The 21,356-nt window shown below is 43.9% G+C and overlaps 1 protein-coding gene across 1 annotated transcript in view; it reads right to left on the reverse strand.

Annotated features, from left to right (window-relative positions):
• The window catches only part of PTPN13 (protein tyrosine phosphatase non-receptor type 13), a 121,065-nt gene that overhangs the window by 57,923 nt on the left and 41,786 nt on the right, over positions 1 to 21,356 (reverse strand). The window contains exons 7-12 of the mRNA XM_081021316.1: positions 15,777 to 15,872; positions 14,006 to 14,102; positions 8,448 to 8,667; positions 6,391 to 6,465; positions 6,021 to 6,195; positions 258 to 411 (exon numbers count right to left, since the gene is read on the reverse strand). Coding sequence (XP_080877442.1) covers positions 258 to 411; positions 6,021 to 6,195; positions 6,391 to 6,465; positions 8,448 to 8,667; positions 14,006 to 14,102; positions 15,777 to 15,872 — 817 coding nt within the window. The remainder of the gene's footprint in view (positions 1 to 257; positions 412 to 6,020; positions 6,196 to 6,390; positions 6,466 to 8,447; positions 8,668 to 14,005; positions 14,103 to 15,776; positions 15,873 to 21,356) is intronic.

Below are 21,356 nucleotides of genomic sequence, written 5' to 3' on the forward strand. Positions count from 1 at the left end.
AATCAGACTGCTGCATTTTGGATCCTATTGTTCTAGGACCAATCAGACTGGTGCATTTTGGATCCTATTAAACTCAGTACATAACACAAGATCTGAAACCGATTTTCAATTCTTGATTTGGAGGGTGGTTTGGATGTAACAGGAAACCATGGTTTGCCTGGGCAAGGGGTGCAAGGTTTTCAGGGAAAGCAGATGCACTTAGAAGCACACTGGATCCTTCAGGAGAATGCATGCATAGCAGTGTGGGTCATACTCACTGTATCAAGCTAATATCATCCACAAAGAACTTAATGCGGAAGAACAAAGTAAAGTTGATTGCGTTCTTGCTCTTTTTCTTTGGTTCTTCTTTCCAGCCTTCAGGAGCTATTTTAGTCAGTTTCAACTCGGGGTCGATGAAGAAAAACTCATTTTCTGTCATAAAAAAAAAAGAGGAAACCCCAAAATAATTAATAAGGAATTTTTTTCACTGGCAGTTGTTCCTTTTACAGAACTCGCGTTGGGTTTACTCAATTTCCAATTGGTCATTGAGTAAAATATATAAATGAAGCCTGCATTTTACAGGCTTTCTTTGGGCTGTGTTCACCTGTGTTCACCCGGAGCCCATTCAGAATTGAACTCTGCCCTCCCATCTATCAGCTATCATCACTATCAGCTGATTGACAGGTGGGTGTGGTGTGGGGGAAAAGGCTTCAAGATGTTACCATAAAGCACCAATGCTGCAGCAAGCAAAGGCTCTAGCAGCTCAGCCAGCTGCTTGTGGCTGGAAAGCCAGACAGGATGTTTGTGACTGTTGCCATGGGAACAAAGGGGCAGTCCATTCTGTACTGAGCACCGGATGTTAGCTCAGTGTGTGTGTGTGTCATATGACCCGTACTGGATGTACTTGGGAGGAGTTTTCTTCTTGCTGTTGTTGAGTGCAGACATGATTCTCTGTACTGATGTAAGAGGCAGAAATAAATGATGTAAATAGTTTTCTGTCTGCTTCTTTCCCCTCCCTGGGGACACCAAAGGGGAGAGAGGAAGAACGGTGTGTTCCTCTCATACATCTGAGAAGAATCGCCGGACCTCGCCTGCTTATCAGCAGAGGTTGGGAGACGCGGGGAGGTCGACAGGAATATCTGCCGGTGCCTACGCTTGTGGCACATTCCTCTGACCCAGGCAGAATTCCAACAGTGGCAGCCTTCGGATGGTTGCGATTCATCGGACATCTGCATGAGAGGCTGGTGGATTGTCCTCCTCTGCTCCAAGGAGGAAGAGAAGCGTCTGAAAGAAGCCAGCGGCTCCACAGACAGCTGATGGAAAGAAGAGGTGTTTTCCAGAGCAACAAAAGTTCAAGGTATGCTGCATTTCGGGCTAAAAGTGTGAACGCAGGAAGATTAATTCCCTGGTTCACGGAGCTGCGTTTCAAAGAAAACAAAAGCTCCGGAGGAAGAGGCCTGCAGCTTGAAGGCTGAAGCCTGCATTCCACAAATTTTTGTGGTAGATAAGAAGTCCTATTGAAATGCATTGTTGCTAGGTAACGGTCCTGGAAAGTTACTGGCAAAGGGGCTGGACTCTGCGTGTAAGCCTGGGAAAGCGAAACAAAATCAGAGAATGTTTCGGCTACAAGGTTTACGAGCTCTTGGAAGGGACTTTTCAATAGCAGCCTGAGTTTAGCTGCCAGGTGCAAAGAGCGTAAACAACTTGCAGTTTTGCTGCGTGAGAAAGAAAAAAACGACTGTTGGATTTTACAGTTTGTTTGACATTGTGAGCTGGAGGCTTGGCTTCAAGATGGATGCCAAGAAAGGGGGAGGTTTGCCTTGCCCACCTTCCTTAACCAATAACAATTATTCATCTTGGTCTGTAAAGATGAAGGCCCTGCTGCAGAATCAGAGGCTTTTTGATGTAATTGAAAACCCCATCCCTGCAGCACCAACCAGAGGTTGGGAGTCACAGAATGTAAGGGCCAGGACTGCTATAATTCTGTGTGTCTCAGATGATCAGTTGGTGCATGTTCAGCATTTAGAAAATGCGAAAGAGGTATGGGACACGCTGCGTACAACGCATCAGAGAGATGCTGGTTCTTCAGCGTTGCTGTATTTTGAGAAATTGACCAATCTGAGACTTGCGCCTGATGGAGATGTTCAAGCGCACCTGACAGAAATGAAGTTTCTGCGTCAACAGATGGTGGAACGCAATTTCCGTCTTCAGGAGGAAGTGTTTTGCTTCATGATGATAAACAGCCTTAGCCGCACCTACAAGGTTGTTGCCAGTCAGCTTGGTTCCCTACCGGCCGCGCAACTGACCGCGGAGAGAGTTTGTGCTGTGGTTCTGAATGAACACGACAGACTTGCTGCACTGGAAGAAAAAGACAGGGGGAGGGAAGAACAGAGTTCTAATTCCCCCACTGCTGATGCTACTGGAGAGCATGGTGTAGCATTGAGTGCTGTCCGATGCTACAATTGTGGACAGACTGGGCATCTACAGCGAAACTGTAAGAAGCCGCGCCAGTCAAGAGGAGCAAAGAGCAGCTCTACGAAGCCTCAGGCGTCAGGCAAAAGCCGTACCAAGTGCCAGGTGAAACCTGCAAAGGCTATGATGGCGAAAGGAACCACGCCAGATGTTGGGAACTCGTTCATAATTGACACGGGCGCCACGGTTCATATGTGCCCGCACAGAGGACTGTTTTCGACGTTGAAGAAGCAAAGCTTCACTGTGAAACAAGCCAACGGTCAGGAGTTGGAAGCGACTGGAATTGGGACTGTGTATCTTGAGAGTCTGAACTTGACTATAAGCAATGTTTACCTGGTTCCAGAACTGAGATTTAATCTGCTGAGCGTGTCGCAGATTGCAAAGAAAGGACTGAAACTGTCCTATGATGCTAAAAGCTGCAAGATCTACAAAGATGGAGAACTGTTTCTTACTGCCAAAGAGAAAGATGGACTGTATTTGTTGACTTTTGATCAAAGTGATTACATGAAATGTAATTCTTCTGATTCTAACAAAATCTCTCTTGCAGGTGTGACCAGTGTGAGCACCAAGACCAAGAAGGTCGACAGAGCATTTCAGCGGGTGTATGCTGATGTGATTGGTCCTCTAGAACCATCTAGAGGCGGTGCACGATTTTACCTTTTGTGTGTGGATTGTTTCACTAATTATTCTTGGGTTTATATGATGGAGAAACCGCAAGAAACTTTAGAAAAGTTTCAGGAGTTTTGTGACAAGGTTAAAAGTATGCATGATGCTAACATTGATTGTCTTTTCACAGATGACAAACAAGTTTTTCTGTTACAGAAGTTTCAGAAGTTCCTGGATGGAAAAGGGATAGACCACAAAGTGGCAGTTTCACAAGAAGCGTGGAACAGGGGGGTCTGTGTAAAAGTGAACAAAGAATTGCAAAAGGGAATGAATGCGCAATTGCTGAGTTCACATTTGCCACATGTATATTGGGCCGAATCGCTAGCGTCCTATCTTCATGTGTGGCTGAGAAAAGTCTCAACAGAGTTGGGATGTTCTCCTTTTGAGAAGCTGTTCAATAGAAAACCTTCTGTTGCCTATTTTAAGGTTTTCGGGTCTCAAGTGAGAACAGAAGCTCCAGGTGGAGTAAAGAATGCCAGAGGCATTTTTGTGGGTTATGAAAAAGGTCTCTACAGAGTAATTTTGTCTGAATCTGGTCAGGTGATTCTCACAAAGTTCCTAGAGAGTGCTCCAAAGCAAGAGCGGGTAGTACAGACATTTCCCACAGGAAACGATTCAGATGATGATGATGAGTTTGATCTTATTGAGTTCAGTAGTACTGATGATGACACTGATAGCTCAGAGAGTTCAGTTGTAACAGTCATTGAGAGAAAATCTCACACAATGGATAGACCTTCACAGGTGAAGGAAGAACCACTGATTGCTACTGGTTCTCGACAGAGTCCAAAGGTTGAACCGGTGAGCACAGAGGATCAGAACCTCATACGCAGGTCTGAGAGAGCAACGAAGGGTGTACCACCCAAGAGGTATTCAAAGGAGTTTGCTAACCTTGCATATGTTGCTATTGTAAACGACCAAGGACAGATTGAAGCTGTGTCTGACTCAGAGACAAAGGCACAACAGAGACTTGTTAACCGAGGTAATGCGAAGTCACACAACCAGAGAGGTACATTGGTTAAACCAGTGGCGGGTAGTTCCAAGGGTGGAACTGAAACAACAGGGGAATGTTATAAATATAACAACTGTTTGTTTTCTTCTCTGGATGACGCTTTGCTCGCAGCACACATTGATACTTTAGGGGGAGTATGTTACCATAAAGCACCAATGCTGCAGCAAGCAAAGGCTCTAGCAGCTCAGCCAGCTGCTTGTGGCTGGAAAGCCAGACAGGATGTTTGTGACTGTTGCCATGGGAACAAAGGGGCAGTCCATTCTGTACTGAGCACCGGATGTTAGCTCAGTGTGTGTGTGTGTCATATGACCCGTACTGGATGTACTTGGGAGGAGTTTTCTTCTTGCTGTTGTTGAGTGCAGACATGATTCTCTGTACTGATGTAAGAGGCAGAAATAAATGATGTAAATAGTTTTCTGTCTGCTTCTTTCCCCTCCCTGGGGACACCAAAGGGGAGAGAGGAAGAACGGTGTGTTCCTCTCATACATCTGAGAAGAATCGCCGGACCTCGCCTGCTTATCAGCAGAGGTTGGGAGACGCGGGGAGGTCGACAGGAATATCTGCCGGTGCCTACGCTTGTGGCACATTCCTCTGACCCAGGCAGAATTCCAACACAAGAGGCCAAACTGGATCCTCTAGCAGGCCTAGACTGTCTTTTGGGGGTTGGGGGTTCTCCACCCTTGACCTAGATCATCTGGGAAAATTTTTACTTGTGGCATCACACCTTACAGAAATTGTCCCCCCTGAACCTGTTTGTCTTGGTAACATCAGCACATGGCTTGAGCTGTATCAGAAAAAATTGTGCAGGAGGAAATTAGTCCCTGCCTTTGCACTATGGTCTCAATTGAGATCAGTGGCTGTTACTGGAATCTTTCAGAGTAGAGATTTTCAACCTTTTTGAGTCGATGGCTCCCTTAACCAATTACACTCGTTCTGAGGCACCCCTCTGGGGCTCAGGAGTTCAATTATGTCACCCCTTGCCTGCAGAGCTGGCAGCCTCTCACTCTTTTCGCAACACCCTCCCTTGTGGAGTGTTCCCTGAGGCTCCTCTCCCCTCTCCTTGCGAATCCTCTGGGCAGCTGCTGCAGCTGCCGTCCCTATTCTCTTGAGCTACACAGCCCCCAAAAGAGGTGCCGTTCACCTGGAGAGCTTGTAGCCAGGGCTGCTGCAATAAACAGCTGTGCAAGCCTTTGCGAGGCAGAGACGTGAGAGGGCATCAGAGGAGGGAGGGAAGGGAAGAGGGACAGAGGCCAGGGTTGTCCATGGCACCCCTGACCATCATTCAAGGCACCCCAGGGTGCAACAGCACACTGGTTGAAAACCACTGTTTTAGGGGGAGGCTAAGATGCTCTTAGGGGATGCAGGTGGCGCTGTGGGTTAAACCACAGAGCCTAGGGCTTGCCGATCAGTAGGTTGGCGGTTTGAATCCCCGTGACAGGGTGAACTCCCATTGCTCGATCCCAGCTCCTGCCAACCTAGCAGTTCGAAAGCACGTCAAAGTACAAATAGATAAATAGGTACCGCTCCAGCGGGAAGGTAAATGGCGTTTCCGTGCGCTGCTCTGGTTCGCCAGAAGCGGCTTAGTCATGCTGGCCACATGACCCGGAAGCTGTACACCGGCTCCCTTGGCCAATAAAGCGAGATGAGCGCCGCAACCCCAGAGTCGGCCACGACTGGACCTAATGGTCAGGGGTCCCTTTACCTTTAAGATGCTCTTATTCATGTACTTTATAATGTGTAGTTTGGCTCTGAGATGATACAGAAATTCCTTTTGTGATTATTGATCTGTGGTTGCTCACTCGCATATGCAAGTCACCACTTGCTGCTGCTGTCATCAAGTGATGAGCGCACACATGTTTTACACACACACCCCTTAGTGAAATAATGCCCTTACCTTTTAAAGTGGCTAAGCCAAACAAATGATGCTCCACTAAGCCAATATGGGCCACTACCATATCAAACACGTCTTTGCATACTGTCTTGGTGTCGCAAGTCAGCTCCAGCCTCTGCCCACTTAAAAGCATGACATTTACTTTCCGGCGATTGTCTTCATTCTTCCCTTTCTTGTTCTGTGTTTCACGAAACAAATTGCAAAGGACTGTGTATTCTTGGGTGCCAAAATAGAGGAGGACATTTTACGGGAGACTAAGCAATTCAACATGTTTTGGTGAATTGGCTTCTGGTTTAAAGGGTGTCTACACATTAGTTAAATAAATAAACAAATATGCCAATATAGTTAAGTGTTGTTTTTGTTTTTAACTTACCAAGATTGACTTTGGCAGGTCCAAGGAGGTGAATGGATCAACAGTAGTTTTCACAAACTCAGGACCAAAGAAATTCTACAAAACACAGAATTTATTATTAGTAAATTGTATTTATTTTTTTAAGAGGCATTCACAACGCAAAACTAAAGACTTGGTAGCAGAGATACGAGCAGCTATTGGGAAATATGTGGGGATTGCAAATTTAGGAACAACACTTTATGTATCTGACAAAGCTTTCTGTTTGTCTCCAAGTTGCCACAAATGCTTATGTAGAGAACTGACAGCCTGGCTGAGCTACCTTAACATCCCAGTGGCGTTTCAAACCATCTACCTTCGAGGAAGCATTTTCACATTGACCTGTCTGCCATGTAAAACCCAGGCAGAGGATTCCATTGGGCTGTCTGCCATGGAAAGCCTGGGCACTGTAGAGGACTCCAAGGCACGATGTAAGGTGTACCGCTCAGTTCACACACAGCACTGCCCAGACTTTTCATGCTCACCACCACTCTGTGCGAACTTAGCAGTACATCCTTGGAACACACCCAGAATCCGAGACCAGGGAGAAGAGTCGGTGAAAGAAGACTGGAAGAAATTTAAAGACTATTTACAGAAATATTGTAAAATTAAGGAATCTTAGAAGGATGTTGGATAGAAACCAAGAGGTTTTTAGCTGTAATGCTTTAAGAGATATGAAAAAAGGTTTACAATTGGGTAAAGGCTTAACGGTAAGGATTTGCTGAACTAACAAACTGAACTGGAATACAAAAAAGGGAGGTATGAGGAGGTCCGGGGAAATAAGTGTAGGGAAGATAGGTTATGGAAAATTAATGTTTTTTTTTTAAACTGTTTTATTCTGTATGTTTCTTTTTTATTCTTTACTTTTTTGTTATATTTTAAAAAATTTATTCTTTTTTCTGTATTTTGTATTTCTTGTATTTTTTGAAACTTTAATAAATATCATTTAAAAAAAAAAAAGGAACACACCCAATGCTCCCCCCTTTATGGTGGAGTATCAGTAGTAAGTTGCTTTACATTGTTTTTAAAGTTGCGTTTTAATGCTCTAACCCGCCCTGGGACCTGAGGGTAAAGGGCAGGCAGTCAATAAATAAGTAAATAATAGGAGCAGGCAAGTTGTATTTCAGGTAAGCTTGTCTGTCATTACTGATCTCCTAATTGTGGAATTACTGGTAAGGTGTTTTTTTTCGGGGGGGGGGGAATCGAGGCTTGAAAACCATATGCAGTCATGCATCTAATATACCAGGAAGTCATTTAGACTGTGCTCTCAGGATCCTTTGCATTGTCTCACGAGTTGCCTTGGAAGGCACTTGAATCAACAGCCGCAACAGGCAGTAGGCAGCCTGGAGACATTCTAGGGAAACACTGACTAAATGGCTCTCCCCATTTCTCAACACGCCGGTGTCAAAAAACCAGACACGGTAGTCCCAACCCATTTGCTTAATCACCTCCATTGCTGTTGGGACACGCAGGCCTCCCAGTAAGAATCTAAGGAATGAATGAGATTTTTTTTACAGACAAACTTTAAGAGAACGTAAGGTCACCAACCACCAACACATTTTTTTAAAGAAGCGTATGTTCTCTTAAATGTGAAGCACTTATACAAACACATTTAATGCAAAGAATGGAGAGAGTATAAGCATGAGCACTGGAGACGTGATTACTGAAAATGGCCATTGAGCTGCTGTCCATGAAAACAAACAATCACTTTGTCGCTCAACCTGAAGTCAAAACAAGTGGTGAAATGGAAGTCTCTGTGGGTGCATTTTTAGTGACTTTGGACAAAGCAGGAGGAGAAATTCTGGTACTCTGTAGCACCTATTATTATTATTATGAATTATGTTTACATACTGCCCTTCATCATAAGATCTCAGGGCAGTGCACAGTATTAAATACAAGATAGAAACAAAATTAAAACAAAAATTAAAATTAATTAAAACAAAATCAAAATTTAAATCTAAATTAATTAAAACAAAAATTAAAACAAAACAGTGACTTATGCGTCTGATGTTCCCTCAACAGTACAGATGCCTAAACATTACCCTTAGTTTCCTTTGGGTCATGGCTGTTTCCAATGCAATTTCTCTCAGGGGGTCCCTTGTCATGTCAAGCACCGGTGACCTCACCACTTCTCCAGGGTAGAGACTTAGTCGAGACTGACGGAGGGCCATTTTTGCCTGCAGCTGCATCATCTCCTCCTCTTGGCGCTTTAGCATTACTTCTTGGCTCACCAGGTTGCCTTCAAGTGGCGCTTCGTACTGTCTATTGATGAGGAAGAAGAAGTGGGGGAGGAAAGTTGACTGGCCACGAAGAAACACACTCATCAGGCATGCTAGGAACATAAGACCAGCTTGATCAGGCCAAAGGCTCATTTGGCCCAGCATCCTGGTCTCCCAGTGGCCAACCAGAAGCCCATGGGAAGCCTGTACGTAGGACCTGAACGCAACACAGCACTCTCCCTACTTGTGATTCCTAACAACAGGCATTCAGAGGCATATCGGCTCCATTACTGGAGGCAGGACACAGCCATGAGGGCTGGTAGCCACTGATAAGTTTTATCCTCCATGAATTTGTCTAATGCTCTTTGAAAGCCATCCAAGTTGGTGGCCACCATGACTTTTTGCAGGAGCAAATCCCATAGTTTAATGATGCGCTGTTTGAAGAAATGCTTTACTTTGTTTGCCCTGAATCTTCTAAAATACAGCACCAAAGATGCGTTTTTAAAAATGCACATTTTAGGATAAAATGCTTAGAAATGTGTACGTTTTTAAACACAGAGATAAAATGAATACAGTGGTACCTCTGGTTACGTACTTAATTCGTTCCAGAGGTCCGTTCTCGACCTGAAACTGTTCTTAATCTGAAGCACCACTTTAGCTAATGGGGCCTCCTGCTGCTGCCGCGTCACAGGAGCACAATTTCTGTTCTCATCCTGAAGCAAAGTTCTTTACCCGAGGTACTATTTCTGGGTTGGTGGAGTCTGTAACCTGAAGCATATGTAACCTGAGGTACCACTGTACTTAATTGTGAATCCACAATATGTATTTATCTTATGTACATATTTATCATAAATACAAAGGTAAGTACATATTTAAACATGAACTTTTGTATACATTTCCATACAGGAAAACACACACATGCATGCAAAAACACAGAGAGATGAACTTGTAAACATGCAAAATTCAAATGGAGTAGAAATGGACTGATCCGTCCACCCTTAGTAACTACGACACATGCAGCCAACTGTGGCTCCTGACACATTTGTCAATAACTTGTTCGTTTGCTCCAAGGTGGTGTACATGGTTCTTTTCCTCCCCATTTTATCCTCACAACAAGCCTGTGAGGTAGGCTAGTCTGAGAGATGGTGGCTGGCCCAAGGTCATCCATTGAGTTTGACGGCTGAGCAGGGATTAGAAACTTGGTCTCTCATAGGTCCTTGCCCAACATCCCAACCACTATGTCAGTGCATAAAATCATCACAGATGACTACACCCAGACGGCATATAAATTATTACACCAAGATACCTTCTGTGCAGGAATCTCATAACACCTGAAGCAGTCTCTCAGCATAAAGAACAAAACACCCACTGTAAAGAAACCCCCACTTTCAACTTTCTTCCGTAACAATACCATCTATGGCCTCAAGGTCAGACCTAAATTTATAATGCTACCTCTGAACTTTTTGGCTTAGCTTCCGAAGTCAGACCATAGGAATTACTTATTAACTTAGCGCTGGTAGGATTACCAGTCAACTGGAAAATGGGATTGTGGTGAATAAAGTTTGCCTGCTGAACTTGCAGAAGCACTGCTGCGCATTAGGATGAATGGAGGGAAGCCAGGATCAAGGAAGGAGTAAAGCAGAACATTCAACCTATCGTAATAAAACTGAAGTGACCATATCCCACAAGGGGGCTGAGGAAGAATGCTTCTGCCCCTTTAGGAGCACTGAAGAATACAGAAGTTTCACAGGTCCAGCCTCTCCCACCACAGCACTGTTATCACACGGAACCACCAGAGCTGAAAACCGCCCTGCTGCTTGTGGAACAGGCATATTCTGAGCAGAAGCTCTTAAACCACACAGAGTTACTGCGTGCTGAATCCATTATTTCTTTCCCTCACTGGTTGGCCCCATAACAGACCGACGCTAAGAAGAGAGACACAACCCAAAACATTTTTTTAGACTGACAGCAGTAAAAACACTGGCTTAAGTATCAAATGTCTCTGTTCATTTTCTCTGCCTTATAACTAGACTTCTTCCAGTTCGGAGAACTCCCTCAAAAATATACTAAGGTAAGGGGGTGCAGCTAATCCAGGCATAGTGATAATATCTTCAAAGGGTTGTAACTTGAAGAGGGCTGGGGAATCATTTCAGATGCTCAAAGGCATTAAAAAAAGGCAGAACTGGCCATCGCTTGTAGTCATCCTGAACTTGAGTGGCAAAGAAATGATTAAGAACTGGAGGAAAGGTTGCAGTCAATAGGACTTTTTCCTGTGGGTGGATAAAGAAGGGTGGGGCTGTTTTACAACAAAATAGGGTGCAGCAGTTTGGTTTAAAAAGAAAAAGTATTACAACTTCACTTAAAAGCTGTTTTTGTTGGTACTGTAATTTCAACAGGTAGATTAGTATAAATATGTTAAAATGGTTTCTCCTCTGAAAAGTGATCACAATGCTGGAGGAATCAGAAAACATGTTTTGACAGACTATCATCCTTAAGGGAATGCCCATGTCAATGCCCGCTGCACTGAAATTGACAACAATGCGGCCCTCCTTGTCCCCGACGATCATTTATGTCCCAGCTGCTGTTCTTACAGTTTCACATAGCTTCATCAGCCACCACCTGCCTCTGTACCTCCTCCCAAATAAATTTATTGGAGGGACAGTAAACCACTGCACTCTTCAAAAGGATTCTAGCTGTGCTTCTTCTTGAGTACAGTCACTCAGTAGGGACAGAACAGAAGCTCACCTGTTGAATCCCAAGGAAACATGTCCCTTGGCATATTGGCCCAAGACAGCGCAAGGCATGATACTCAACAGCAAGCAACTCTTAAATGAGCACATTAATAAATTGAGCTCCAATAAGTGAAGAGGTGAATGGATTGAACCAGCTACAGTCATACGTCATGTTACGTTTGCATCAGGTTGAGCGTTTTCAGGTTGCATCCCACGGCGATCCGGAAGTACTGGAATGGGTTACTTCTGGGTTTCGCCGCTCGCTCATACGCGCAAAATGATGTTATGCGCAAGCGCAGAAGCAGCAAATCGCGACCCGCGCGTGCGCAAACGCGGGTTGTGTTTTTTTCAGGTTGTGAATGGGCCTCTGGAAGAGATCCCGTTGGCAACCAGAGGTACCACTGTATTTGTGAAATGTTCAGATTCACAAATATATATATATATATATATATATATATATATATATATATATGGCATGCACACATGCCAAGATTTTACCGCCACTAGAGTTTGGCTCCCTCCAGTTTCCAATTCAAAAAAGTTCCTGGCGTCTTCATGGATTGACATGGATTTCAAGTGAGACCGATTTCACTATGAAGCAGTGGAAAGGATCAATGCATGCAGAAGGTCCTAGGTTCAACCCCCCAGCACCTCCAACCTGTCAAAACCCCAGCCTGTATTGCCAATTGAAAGCATTGCTCCTGCCACTATATGAAGGGCACCAGGTTGGATATCCCTGCTGTGAACAATACTAACTAGATGGACCAGTGATCTGACTTGGTATATGGCAGCCTTGTGTATTCAGGTGTTGACCTTCGGTCATTTGCTTTAGTGTCTCCAATCCTACACATCCTCTGACTTTTCTGGCAGGTGACCTAAGGCGACACCTACATGCTCACAAATTTCCAGACACATATTTCTTTCCTGTAAGTGGGAAGATAAGTTTCTTAACTCCCCCCATTTTTTTATTTAAATAGTTGCGGACAAGTTCTAGTACGCCCACACGTTTCTTGGAGAATTAGTCAGAAATAATTCTGCCTCAAAATTTACCTCAAACCGATGAAACCTTGAACTGTTCCAAGTTTGGGCAAAGGTGGGATATCAGACTATAAATCATTGGGCAAGGGAAGAAACTCACTAATCTCAAATTCACTAAGATGAACTGGATGGTGCTCAACTAAATTTTACTCAGAGTAAACACACCGTAATTAATGGACCTAATGTTGCCGTGTTTATTAATTTGAATGGATCTATGCTGAATGAAACTTAGTTGACTGCCACCCAATAGTCCAGATGTAATGAGGTCACTCAATAAACCATGGTTTGAGTTTGAAAGGCCGATGAGCTTCTGAACTATACTCGCCAGCCACCTCCTCCTCACATGGTTGACTTTGGTAGAGACTCCATGATCTCTTAAAATACAGTAACCCATGATAAACGAACTAGAAAAGTGAGGTTCTAGGCCCTGTCATGAAGAATGGGAGAGAATTTAGTTTGGCCTGCACTTTTAAGTGAGCCAACCCTAATCTGCACCTCTTGGATTACTGCTTGGATTCCGCACTTCTCTGAATTTTGCAATAAGAGTTTTCACGTCAAAAAATGTACCAAAATGTATGTTTTAGAAAAACATACAGTGACAAAAAGTACCCCTTTTCATACCATTGTATTTTTATTTTATTTTTTAAAATACCCCACGTATTAATGCAGAAATGGGATGGAACAGACTGAAGCTATGTGAAATTCACCTGAATCGGAAATCCATCCATTCTCCCTACAAAACCAGAATGACAAACCAGGAGACTAAGAAACTAGGAATTTCCCTCTACAACCGGGTGCAAGAGAGGAGGGTGTGGGCAGGAAGGTGACTGCTTACTCATGGCCAAACTATCTGTGCTTACTTCTGAACTAGGCCTGGGGATTCTGTATGGTTTTTGTTGAAACTACGATTCCTCCATTCTTCTCACAGTGAAGTACTTCTTCAGACAACGCATATTTAAACTATGGCATTCGCTCCCACATGAACCAGTGACATGTGGCTCGGATGGCTTCAAAAGAGGATTAGGAAAATTCATGGAGAATAAGGCTACTGATGGCTACTAACCACGATGACTATGTTCTACCTTCATTACTGAAGGAAGTAAGGTAAAGGTAAAGGGACTCCTGACCATTCGGTCCAGTCGTGGACGACTCTGGGGTTGCGGCGCTCATCTCGCTCTATAGGCCGAGGGAGCCGGCGTCTGTCGGCAGACAGCTTCCAGGTCATGTGGCCAGCATGACTAAGCCACTTCTGGCGAAGCAGAGCAGCACACGGAAACACCCTTTACCTTCCCACTGGAGTTGTACCTATTTATCTACTTGCACTTTGACGTGCTTTCGAACTGCTAGGTTGGCAGGAGCAGGGACCGAACAACAGGAGCTCACCCCATCACGGGGATTCGAACCGCCAACCTTCTGATCGGCAACTAAAGGAAGTATATGCCTCTAAATGCCAGCTGCTGAGAGTCAGCAGTAGGAAAGGTGATATTGTGCTTACCTCCTGCTCCTGGACTTACCACAAGCATCTGCTCGGCCACTGTGAGAACAAAATGGCTGACTACATGGGCCATTGCCTGATCCAGCAGACTCTTAGACTCTCATGCTTTTTTTTACCTCAGCCTTTGTCCATGTATTCGACCTGATGAAGAAAGATCATCTGCTCCTGGGGAAGGGCCACTGGAGTCATCTCTCAATGCTTCAAACCTCCTCACTGGCACATGAAAAGGAAACAAGACAAAAAAAATGTCTTAAGCTTGTGCAGGAAATCTTATTGCAGCATCAAAAATTTCACTGGATGAAGGTGTCCACTTTTCAAGGAGGTACCGTATTTTTCGCCCTATAGGACGCACCTTCCCATAAGGCGCACCTAGTTTTTTTGGGGGGAAATAAAGGGGGAAAAAATATTCCCCCCCCAGGCGCGGGGCTGAGGCGGGGGAAGCCCGAGCTTCCCCCGCCCCCAGCCCCCAAACAGGCAGCTCAGCGCGCGCAGGCTTCAGGATGCAGGCAACTCTCCGCAAGCAGCGGGAGCGCTCCCGCTGCTTGCGGAGAGGTCCGCGAAGCCTGGACGCGCTGAGCTCAGCGCGCGCAGGCTTCAGGATGCAGGCAACTCTCCGCAAGCAGCGGGAGCCCAGCACTGGGCTCCCGCTGCTTGCGGAGAGGTGCGCGAAGCTTGCATTCGCCCCATAGGACGCACACACATTTCCCCTTCATTTTTGGAGGGGAAAAAGTGCGTCCTATAGGGCGAAAAATACGGTAGTCCATCCATGTTACATCTACAGAGGCATGGTAACATTGGAAACTGGCATCAATCGTATTTTTAAGAGATTGTCCATTACTCTGTGGTTACCATGTGGTTACCTTTGGAACTTTTGGGCTTTGGGAACTACAGGACCTTAGCAGGTAGTTCAATGCCATCAAGCTACAATTAACAGAAAAACTTTGACAGCTGAACTGGAATAAAGCCAGTTTGCATTGCAGATTAAAGCACTCTCTTGCAACAAATATCCCTCCATATTTTTTTTGAAAATTAAGAAAGTGATTCACTAAAAAGGGTTGCATGACGATCAATTGATGGGAAGATGTAAAACCTCTGCGCAAAAAAATCAAGAGGAAAGCACATTGTCATTTAACTTCTTCACATCAAATCAGAAATTCTCAACAAAGAGCAAACATTGTGAAACCTCAACTGTAGGCAAGCAAATCAGAACGAATGCTCAATAAACAAGTTGTCTGAGGGAGGCCCTTCTCTTCTCTCTCTTTTTCTGCTGCTTATTTCCCCGTGCCGCCTACCTAGTACTTTCCCCATAACCAATGATGTGGAAGGACCAGAGACAATGGTATTAAATCAATGGTTTGCAATGAGGTGGGAGGAGCTTCAACACTAAATATGATGTTGACACCTTTGGTGATAAAAGCAGTGATGCTTTTGCTCAAGTCACAGCCCATTAGTTGAAGACCTGTGGTGTAAAAAAAACACAACCACACGCCATTTTTTGGCATCCATATAGCTCTTAAGGTAAAGGTAAAGGGACCCCTCACCATAAGGTCCGGTCGTGGCAGACTCTGGGGTTGCGGTGCTCATCTCGCTTTACTGGCCGAGGGAGCCGGTGTACAGCTTCCGGGTCACGTGGCCAGCATGACTAAGCCGCTTCTGGCGAACCAAAGCAGCGCATGGAAATGCCGTTTACCTTCCCGCTGGAGCGGGACCTATTTATCTACTTGCACTTTGATGTGCTTTCGAACTGCTAGGTTGGCAGGAGCAGGGACTGAGCAACGGGAGCTCACCCCGTTGTGGGGATTCGAACTGCCAACCTTCTGATCAGCAAGCCCTAGGCTCTGTGGTTTAACCCACAGCACCACCTGCATCCCTTCATATAGCTCTTACCTTGCCTGAAATCTGCCTCTGAAGAAATGAACGATGGGGTCTCACTTTCCGTGCTGTATATGTCACTGTGGTACGATTTGTATCTCTGCACATGCTCTGAAAGATTTTTTGAAGAAACACAGAAGGGTATGAACACCCATTATACATCATATGACCATTGCACATGCTTTATAAGATGTGGGGGGAAGTGCTGGCCATCGATGTGCTGTTCTGGAACTTGTCACCACAGAAAATTGTCGAGGCACAAATGGTTCTGCAAAACATTATCTTAATTCTGCAGTCCTCTCGGCCAACTTACCAGAACAGAGTAAACAGGATTGTTTACTCTGTTCTGGTTCTGACAGTCTGTCTCCACCACCACCACCTTCACTTTCTCAAAGGGCTAGTGAAGATCTAACTCAATGAAAAAGAAGAAGTCACTGGATGATGCTCAAATCTTCTGTTTAAATCTCCCCTGTTCAAGATATGGCATTTCTTCAGGCCATGGTTAAGACTCCCCCAGTTCAGAAACTAAGTTTAAAAACACGGTATGTGTACTAGAATTTGGGAATTCCCTTTAAGGTAGTTAGCAGCAGTCAGACATGATATAGAAGAGGGGGCGGCAAGGTTTACCTCGCCTGGGCTGGTTCACTCCAACGATTTCCGGCATCCGGTGCAGACATGATTTCCGGAATCTGAGCAGATGCAATTTTCGGCATCTGAGCATGCGCAGACGTGAATTCCAGCACCGCGGAAGCAGGTCCCTGAGCCGTGCTGCACCAGTTTAGCACAGCACGCAGGGATTCACCAAGCGGGCATCTCGTGGGCCGGTTAAATGGCCCCCATGGGTCGCTTGTGGCCCATGGGCGTTAGGTTGCCTACCCCTGTTGTAGAACCTTAATGAAACTTGAGAGGGGTGGAGCCCGAGAAAGATGTTAATCTATTTTTGTATGCCACAACTGCGGCTCGTATTTTGTTAGCTAAAAAGTGGAAAACCCAAGAATTACCAACAGTAGAAGAATGGCAGATGAAGATGATGGATTTTATGGAGCTAGCCGATCTAACCGGAAGAGTCCGCGACCAGAAGGAGGAGGAACACCACGAAGAATGGAAGAAATTTAATGATTATTTAGCTAAATTTGTTAAGCTAAAATAACTGGAAATAGCCTCCAGATACTTAATGGGCTTAGGATTGTATTTATGTTAACTGATAAAATAATATGTTTAATACAAGAAGGAGAAGATTTAAAGATGTTAATGTTTAATTTAAAGGGTATCAAAATTGGGATTTGGAAAACCGTTATAAGGATATGCAATGAAATTCAATTAAGGGGAAACGAGGAAGTCATTCTACAAAGTAAATAACTGTTATTTTCAATAAGGTTATGAATTATGTTTGTTATGTTTTGTTTGTTTTATGTTTTTGTTTGTCATTGATACTGTAAAAACTAATAATTTTTTTGCAAAAATAAATAAATGAGAGGGGTGGAGCCCAGGAGGGGGGAGGAAGCATGAACTCCTTTAACCTGCTCCCAAATTGCTCTGCTATGGTTAGCATCAGCGCAGGCCCCGAATGTCATTAATTATAATTGATGTATTGACTCAAGAAGATGAGACATGAACTCAGAGAAAACCATTTGCTATATCCATCAAGCAGTCAATGACGATTATTAACAGAATACAGATAAGGTGTTGTTTCAGTAAATATCGAAAACTTACTCTCAGTGGCCTTCTGTAAAAAGGTCTAGTAAAACAAATCAAGTTAAGATAGGTCTATTTTTCTAATGGCCTTCTTGTGAACACCTATAGGCCTCTGGTTGACCATTATAGGAAACAGCATGTGGACCTGATCCAGTGGGATTCTTTTATGATCAAGTAAATCTTGACAATGGCGTATAGGTTTACACTTTTTTCTGTTGTAGAAATAAGCTTGTAGTATGGCAACAAAGAATGAACAACACCAAACATTATATCGAACACAACAGAGTGTACACTGATATCTTCCTTCTGTTGCTATGTTTATCCTTTATTATTGCATCTAGGGTGCAGCTTAGTAACATGTAGGACATCTCAACCTTTCCTCAGCTGGTATGGATCTACCTTGAATTAGAATTTCTTAGGATCAAGTTAAAACTAGCAAATGCTCACTGAATCTGTGAATTAAACCTACAGAATGCTGTTAGGCAGCCAGGACTGACATAGACCAAGTAATACGGCTGGAAAATCAATGTGTGTGCCAATCTATATTGAATTTGCGCTTGCTCTGCCTGGTTGTCATTATCAGGAAAGCACGTGCTCCCAGAAAGTAACAACCTCGGCTCAAAACTAACAGAACACATCACTTATTGAAGGCAATGGATGTAAGCTCCAAAGTCGTAATATGGACAGGAGCTCAGTGCCGGCAAACATCGAGAGCAAAAGGAGAAATAACAAGGCCTGCGTTTAACAAGGTTCAAATGATCAATGCAGAAGTTCTCAAAAACATAATGCAATACAAATCACCAGCACTGCAAGCGTGTGTATGTGTAAGGAAAGAAGATAATTAAAACAAGCAATACCAAAGGGGCGGGAGGGAATTGTTCTTTAAAAATGGGAATAACCCAAGCCTGTTAAGTAACTAAAGCAGTCTGTGCCTCAGTTCTCTAAAACCTGTTTTTAGTTTTGGAGATGCCACAAGTTCTGATTTGTTGCATTTATGCTGGTTTCCTCCCCCCTCCCCCATGTTTTATGGTTTCATGCTTTACTCTGGATTTTGTTTGCTTCTTTGCTTCTCTATTTTTAACTGCTAGAATAACTTTATGTTACAGGGTGGAATACAAACACCATAAATACATAAAAAAAACAAGGTAAATGTTCTTTTGAAACAGTTGTTCATATCTGTATGTTTATTATTAATAATTTTGTTAATAAATTTTGGAGGTTTCCCACCCCGCCCCACCTTTTTAAATAATCTGTGGCAGGCATTTTGGATCTAAATTAAGATTGGGAACAAGTAGATGACTGGGCCTGATGAGAAGTGGAGTCCAACAACATCTGGAGAGAGACATATTGGCTACCCTACTGTTCTAATATTTTTTTTAAAAAATGGAGATGATTAAAAAGATCAGTTACCTTCCCTCCTCGCTCCCCCCCCCCAACTCAACGTTGGTCAAAATATACAATGAAATTAGCTAAAGCTTTTTTAAAGAAACCATAACATTGAAGTTCCTGGCCAGTATCATTTAGAAATCCTAATATTTGGAGCTAGGAGTGGCTTCTCCTGAAAGCCAATCCCCTCATGTTCTATCAAACCCATTCTGTCCCTGAAACAACAGTAGTTTGTGTCACCAACTTCCACAGTCAGCAAAATACGATTAACCCAGTTCAAAAGACCACACTAACCACAAAAAAATATGCTTGGACCACTGCTAGATTTATGACTGTATTTAAAGGACAGGGATCGTGTGTCTCTTAACCAGTAACCGTTGCATACTGTGCCATACTTGCTCATGCATGAAAAACCCATGTTAAGCTCATGGAGCCAAGCAGTCCTCCTTCAAAACGACACAGAACAGAAACTTATTGGGAGAAATGCTAGTCACTCTATTTTATACAGGAAGTAACACAGATACAGTGCAAGCAGTAATAGTTGAAACATGTGCCCCTGTTCTATAGATACCCTCACTGCAATGCCGCAAGCTTAACCACATGTGCAACTTTTACTTGAAGAAAATGCAATTTTGGGTGGTGAGCAAGCATCACAAAGACTGAGGAGAAGAAAACATGTTAGAATGGCATCCGATTTCAAACATGCTATACTGACAAATTCCAGATGTTAAGAATCATTGGTCTACCCCATTCCCCAATTGGTGTTTTCTCGTGGGTGTATTCTGCAATGCGTTCTTGACACAGTAATAGCGCATTCGTGGTGGACTTATTCTGCTTATTAATTGTTCTGTGATGCTTCCCCAATGCTGGGGCTGTCTGGAAGGGCTATAGAGCATTGGTAGGCAAACTAAGGCCCGGGTGCTGGATCTGGCCCAAATGCTATCTAAATCCAGCCTGCGGACGATTCGGGAATCAGCATGTTTTTACATGAGTAGAATGTGTCCTTTTATTTAAAATGCATCTCTGGGTTATTTGCGTGGCCTGCCTGGTGTTTTTACATGAGTAGAATGTGTGCTTTTATCTAAAATGCATCTCAGGGTTATTTGTGGGGCATAGGAATTCGTTCATGTTTTTTTCCTTCAAAATATAGTCCAGCCCCCCACAAGGTCTGAGGGACAGTGGACTGGCCCCCTGCTGAAAAAGTTTGCTGACCCTTGTAGAGCAACAAAAGTGGAACACACACACATATATAGGGCGGGACCATTTTAGGCACGTCCAATTGACGCATGATCGCTGACATGCAGGACCTTTTGGACCCAGAAGAAGGCAGAACGAGGGAGGAAGGGGTGGGGTGGAATGGGGCACACACATACCCTCTTCACCCCCAAACAAAATGGCCGCCGCCTCTACACACACATCTTAAACGTGAGAAGTTATGGAATTTCAGCAGAAAGTTATGGGATATGAACTGATTGAAAATGAAGCAGCGTGACCACCCTAAAACTTTTGCAGCCCGAACATGATGAAAGCAGAATCTCATTTGACTGCCCTGATAGCATCATGAGTACAATAAAAAGGACGTCTAGAAGGGCCGTTAGCTTGCCAAGAAGGCATAAACTGCTCTCGTGGCGCAGAGCAAGCAAGTAAAGCCTGCTCTTTTAATATAAAGCTCTTATTGGACAGACTATGAGACAGAATGACCCTGAACAAGGACAATTGGCGCATGATGCTGAGCAACCATCACCAGGCTTTGAGAGAGTAGCAAAACAAATCTATTTACTTTACAATAAGGCTGGTGAAATCTAGCCTATGGGGGGTGGGGTTGTTTATATATAACTGACGTTATCTGAATATCATATTGTCAGGCTTAGACAATATATTATAAACAGAAAGTGGCAGTGGTTGGGGCAGGGGGAGGGCGGGCGCGGAGGAAATTTTGCCAGCGCTTTATTTTTCTGTGGAAAATTTTCCATTTTGTAAGTTCATTAGTTACAAATGAATGTGCGCCAGCCGCAAACAAATATTAAGCAGGGCTGGCAAGCTTCAAAGCTTTTAGCTTTGTTTACTAAACAAGAGTACAAAAAACATGCTCAAACGGACCGCTCTCTAGGAGATCAGGAAATTTTCTAATCAAAACAGAAAGTTTTGCAATATAAATTATCCTATGCAACTTAGCCCAGTTTCTATAGGCAAATTTTGCAATTCTTAATTTCCTGGAAAAGAACCAAGCTAAAGTCGCACAAACTGTTGAGGGTGTTGATAAGAAGGAAGAAGCTTCTCAAATCATAAGCTTGCCTCCATAGAATGTACTAAGATTCCAAAATTATCAGCTGCCTGTGTGTGTGACAGCTGATTGTTAATTTTAATATTACAGAACCGAAGCAGTATCCTGTGGGGGTTATTATATGAACAATTGCCATCTCGGCTCCTCCCCTTCCAAAACATTCCTTAAAGAGGTCATTCTACCTGTTTGTTATAAAACACCCCTTGTGTAACAGAACCAAAGTGTTGCAC

The sequence above is a fragment of the Podarcis pityusensis genome (assembly GCF_964106645.2).
Source record: "Podarcis pityusensis genome assembly, chromosome: 9".
Lineage (NCBI taxonomy): Eukaryota > Metazoa > Chordata > Lepidosauria > Squamata > Lacertidae > Podarcis > Podarcis pityusensis.